Genomic DNA, 3,556 nt, shown 5'->3' with positions numbered 1-3,556 from the left:
GGCTGAGATCACTGCGAGAATTGCTGATCCCACCACAGCCTGTCAGGTCACGTTAGTGATGAGTCCGTCGCTGGGCTGCGCTGCCAATCTCACTCTGCAGGCTGAGCTGGCCGGGAGCGTCCGGAACACAGAGATGAGGTGAGAGCAAACTTCTCCCAGAGATGCGGGTCAGGAGAAACATGGAGTGTGCTGTGGTGTCCTCTACATGGAGTGTGCTGTGGTGTCCTCTACATGGTGTGTGCTGTGGTCTCTGGTGCCCTGTGCATGGAGTGTGCTGTGGTCTCTGGTGCCCTGTGCATGGAGTGTGCTGTGGTCTCTGGTGCCCTGTGCATGGAGTGTGCTGTGGTCTCTGGTTCATTCACTTCCATTTCTAGGTTTGTTGCCTGTGCTGGCCCAGCTGTCATCCTCATGCCGAGGTGATGGCAGATCTTTGTGGTTGGATTTGTATGTTGATAATATTGGTTGGATGTGATTGGTCGGTGGCGGGTCTGGTAGGGAGGGGTCACGGCGGGATGCCGAGGTGAGATCTCGGGACAGTTGGTAGGAAATAATGTATCACAATGCACCACTTAAAGGGGCAGTCCACCCCAAAGTAATCATTTAGATGTAGGCGGAGCCTGGTGAGCTAGGATGGCCCCCGGCGTCTTATATGTCTTGTTTACACCAACAGCGAGATCTCCGCACTTCCAACTCTTTTCCTATCCATCTCAGGTGTTCCCGCCCACCTCTACCTGGCCCCGCCCCCTGCTGAGTATTCACGCCCAGCTCCTTATGTTACATTCTCCATAAGAGAGGGTTCAGCAGGGATTGTGGGAACCCCTCCGGGGTGGAGAATTCCCCAATGGGGGGTCCCAGGCAGACCTCTCCGGCATCCACCTAACACTGAGATGTCGGTTTAGGGGGACGGACCCCAATTGTTGGTGAGGAGAAAATCCGTCTTGTATAAACTTTGTGTGGTGACCCCTCTGTGCGGTGACCCCTCTGTGCGGTGACCCCTCTGTGCGGTGACCCCTCTGTGTGGTAACCCCCCTGTGTGGTGACCCCCATGTGTGGTGACCCCCATGTGTGGTGACCCCCCTATGTGGTGACCCCTCTGTGTGGTGACCCCTCTGTGTGGTGACCCTTCTGTGTGGCCGGCACGGTGTGAATATTTGCTGACGCGCGGTTGTGCGTTCTTGTCGCAGGCGGTGCACAATAGCATGCGTGCCTACATCCAGCACCGAGAGAACGAGAACTCCGGAATGAGGACGTATTACTTCAGTGCCGACACCCAGGAGGACATGAACGGCTGGATCCGGGCGATGAACCAGGCGGCCCTCGTCCAGAGCGCTCCCGACAACAAGAGGCAAGTGACCTCCTCATGAGTGTGTGCACAGGGGCGCGCTCCTACGACCTGTCTACAGTGTCTTCTAACCTACAGGGAGGGAAAGGGGGGCGACAACCCCCCGAGATCACCTCTTCCTCCTCCAACCCCCCGAGATCCCCTCTTCCTCCTCCAACGCCCCGAGATCCCCTCTTCCTCCTCCAACCCCCCGAGATCACCTCTTCCTCCTCCCACCCCCCGAGATCACCTCTTCCTCCTCCTTTTTTTTTCTTATTGATTGCCTGTGAAATGCTGCAGCTCTGGGCCGCCCCGGGAGCGCGCTGCGGAGAGCGAGGGCGGGGTCTGCAGGATCCCAGAATGTGGGAGAGAGTCCTGAGCTCAGCAATATCATCATCCGCATCCACTCCGGCCAGGGACGGCCATGACTCACCAGATGGAGGGGGTGGAGATGATGGAGGGGGTGATGGGGATGATGGAGGGGGTGGGGATGATGGAGGGGTGTCTTATGATTGTCCTGCAAATTCAAGGATTTCTTATTTTGTTCTGTTCAGGGAAGTTCTGGACACGGATTGGCCGGCCGTCAATGTGAACAACCATATGGACTCCTTCACAGAGTTTGCCCAGCTGGAGACGGTTCCGATGAGGAGCAGCTACTCCAAACCCAAAGAGCCCTTAACATTCCGGAGCGAGGACCCGCGGCGCAATTCCGGAGAGAAGGAACAGCACCGCGACGTGGCAATCCAAGATGGCTACCGAGACGAAGGTGGGAAAGGTCGCTACGCGGTGGTGGGTGAGAAGGAGCGCTACCGGGAGCCGGGGGACAGAGAACGCTATCAGGAGGCCGCGGATACGGATCTTTATCGGAACGGCGGAGAGAAGGAGCGCCAGCGAGAAGTAGACAAGGAACCTCATTGGACCGGCGCCAACCAGGAGCGCCAGCGAGAACTTGACAAGGAACCTCATCGGACCGGCGCCGACAAGGAGCGCCAGCGAGAGGTTGGGGATAAGGATCGCCTCAAGAACCGGATAGACAAGGATTACTCCCGGGATCAGGAGGAGCCGGAGCGTTACCGGAACGGCCGAGACCGCGAGAATTGCGCCCCCCACAAAAACGCCATCAACGCCAACGGCGGGAAGCCGCAGAACTCTTTCCTCTCCAGCGAGCGTCCGTCCGCGTTCACCGATCTCACGAAGCGGCATCAATATCAGGCGGCGCAGACGCCTCAGCCACAAGCCACACTGGAGAGGAACGGGACCCTGCCGGCCTCCTTCCGGACCAGCACCAGTCCCATGGAGCAGAACGGAGCTGATACCTACCGGAGGGGCTTGGTGCCCAGAGCCGGCCCGGAGAAACAGGTGCAGCGGCGCAGCGTGATGGGCCAGGTGGAGCAGTGGGTGAAGATCCAGAAAGGAGACGGCAAAAGGTGAGACTGCAGACACTGAACCTGCTTCTGACAATGCCGCCTGCCTGGCTCTGACCCGTTCCAGAGTCACCAATCCGGGGACAGCGTGCAGATTGGGAGTTCTGAAAGGACTGAAGCCAGAGATAGCCGGGCACGTGGCATTTCCAGGGGCAGCCTATGCACCTCCTCGGCCCATTTCAGATGGGGGCATATGTGTGACGCAGCAAATGTGACTTTAACTAAACATTCACTGGTGGTGAATCAATCATTGTCATTTTAAAATGCATGCACCTGGCATATTCCCCTGCGGTGAATGTACGGTGAATGTCGGATGTATTTCCTGATTGTTCAGAAGTAAGAGAGAAGGGAGCTCATCTCCCATAATGCACCGGGAACCCTAACCTCTGTGTGATATGTATTCCGGGTACATGACGCCACCTGCAGTCACTGCGGGGGTATTGCGTGTGATATGTATTCTGGGTACAGGACACCACCTGCAGTCACTGGGGGGTATTGCGTGTGATATGTATTCTGGGTACATGACGCCACCTGCAGTCACTGGGGGGTATTGCGTGTGATATGTATTCTGGGTACAGGGCGCCACCTGCAGTCACTGGAAGGTATTTCGTGTGATATGTATTCTGGGTACAGGACGCCACCTGCAGTCACTGCGGGGGTATTGCGTGTGATATGTATTCTGGGTACATGACGCCACCTGCAGTCACTGGGGGGTATTGCGTGTGATATGTATTCTGGGTACAGGACGCCACCTGCAGTCACTGCGGGGGTATTGCGTGTGATATGTATTCTGGGTACAGGACGCCACCTG

The 3,556-nt window shown here is 57.1% G+C and overlaps 1 protein-coding gene across 1 annotated transcript in view; it reads left to right on the top strand.

The window, feature by feature from the left end:
- PLEKHA7 (pleckstrin homology domain containing A7) overlaps positions 1 to 3,556 on the top strand; it is a gene marked incomplete at its 5' end in the record, with an annotated part of 105,209 nt that overhangs the window by 67,492 nt on the left and 34,161 nt on the right. The window contains 3 exon segments of the mRNA XM_018572801.1: positions 1,185 to 1,345; positions 1,876 to 2,061; positions 2,110 to 2,748. Coding sequence (XP_018428303.1) covers positions 1,185 to 1,345; positions 1,876 to 2,061; positions 2,110 to 2,748 — 986 coding nt within the window.

The sequence above is a fragment of the Nanorana parkeri genome, unplaced genomic scaffold (genome assembly GCF_000935625.1).
Source record: "Nanorana parkeri isolate BGI_ZX_2015 unplaced genomic scaffold, ASM93562v1 scaffold2136, whole genome shotgun sequence".
In the NCBI taxonomy this organism is placed as follows: Eukaryota; Metazoa; Chordata; class Amphibia; order Anura; family Dicroglossidae; genus Nanorana; species Nanorana parkeri.
Note: the sequence above shows the minus strand (reverse complement) of the source record. Positions and strands in the feature narration are given on the sequence as shown.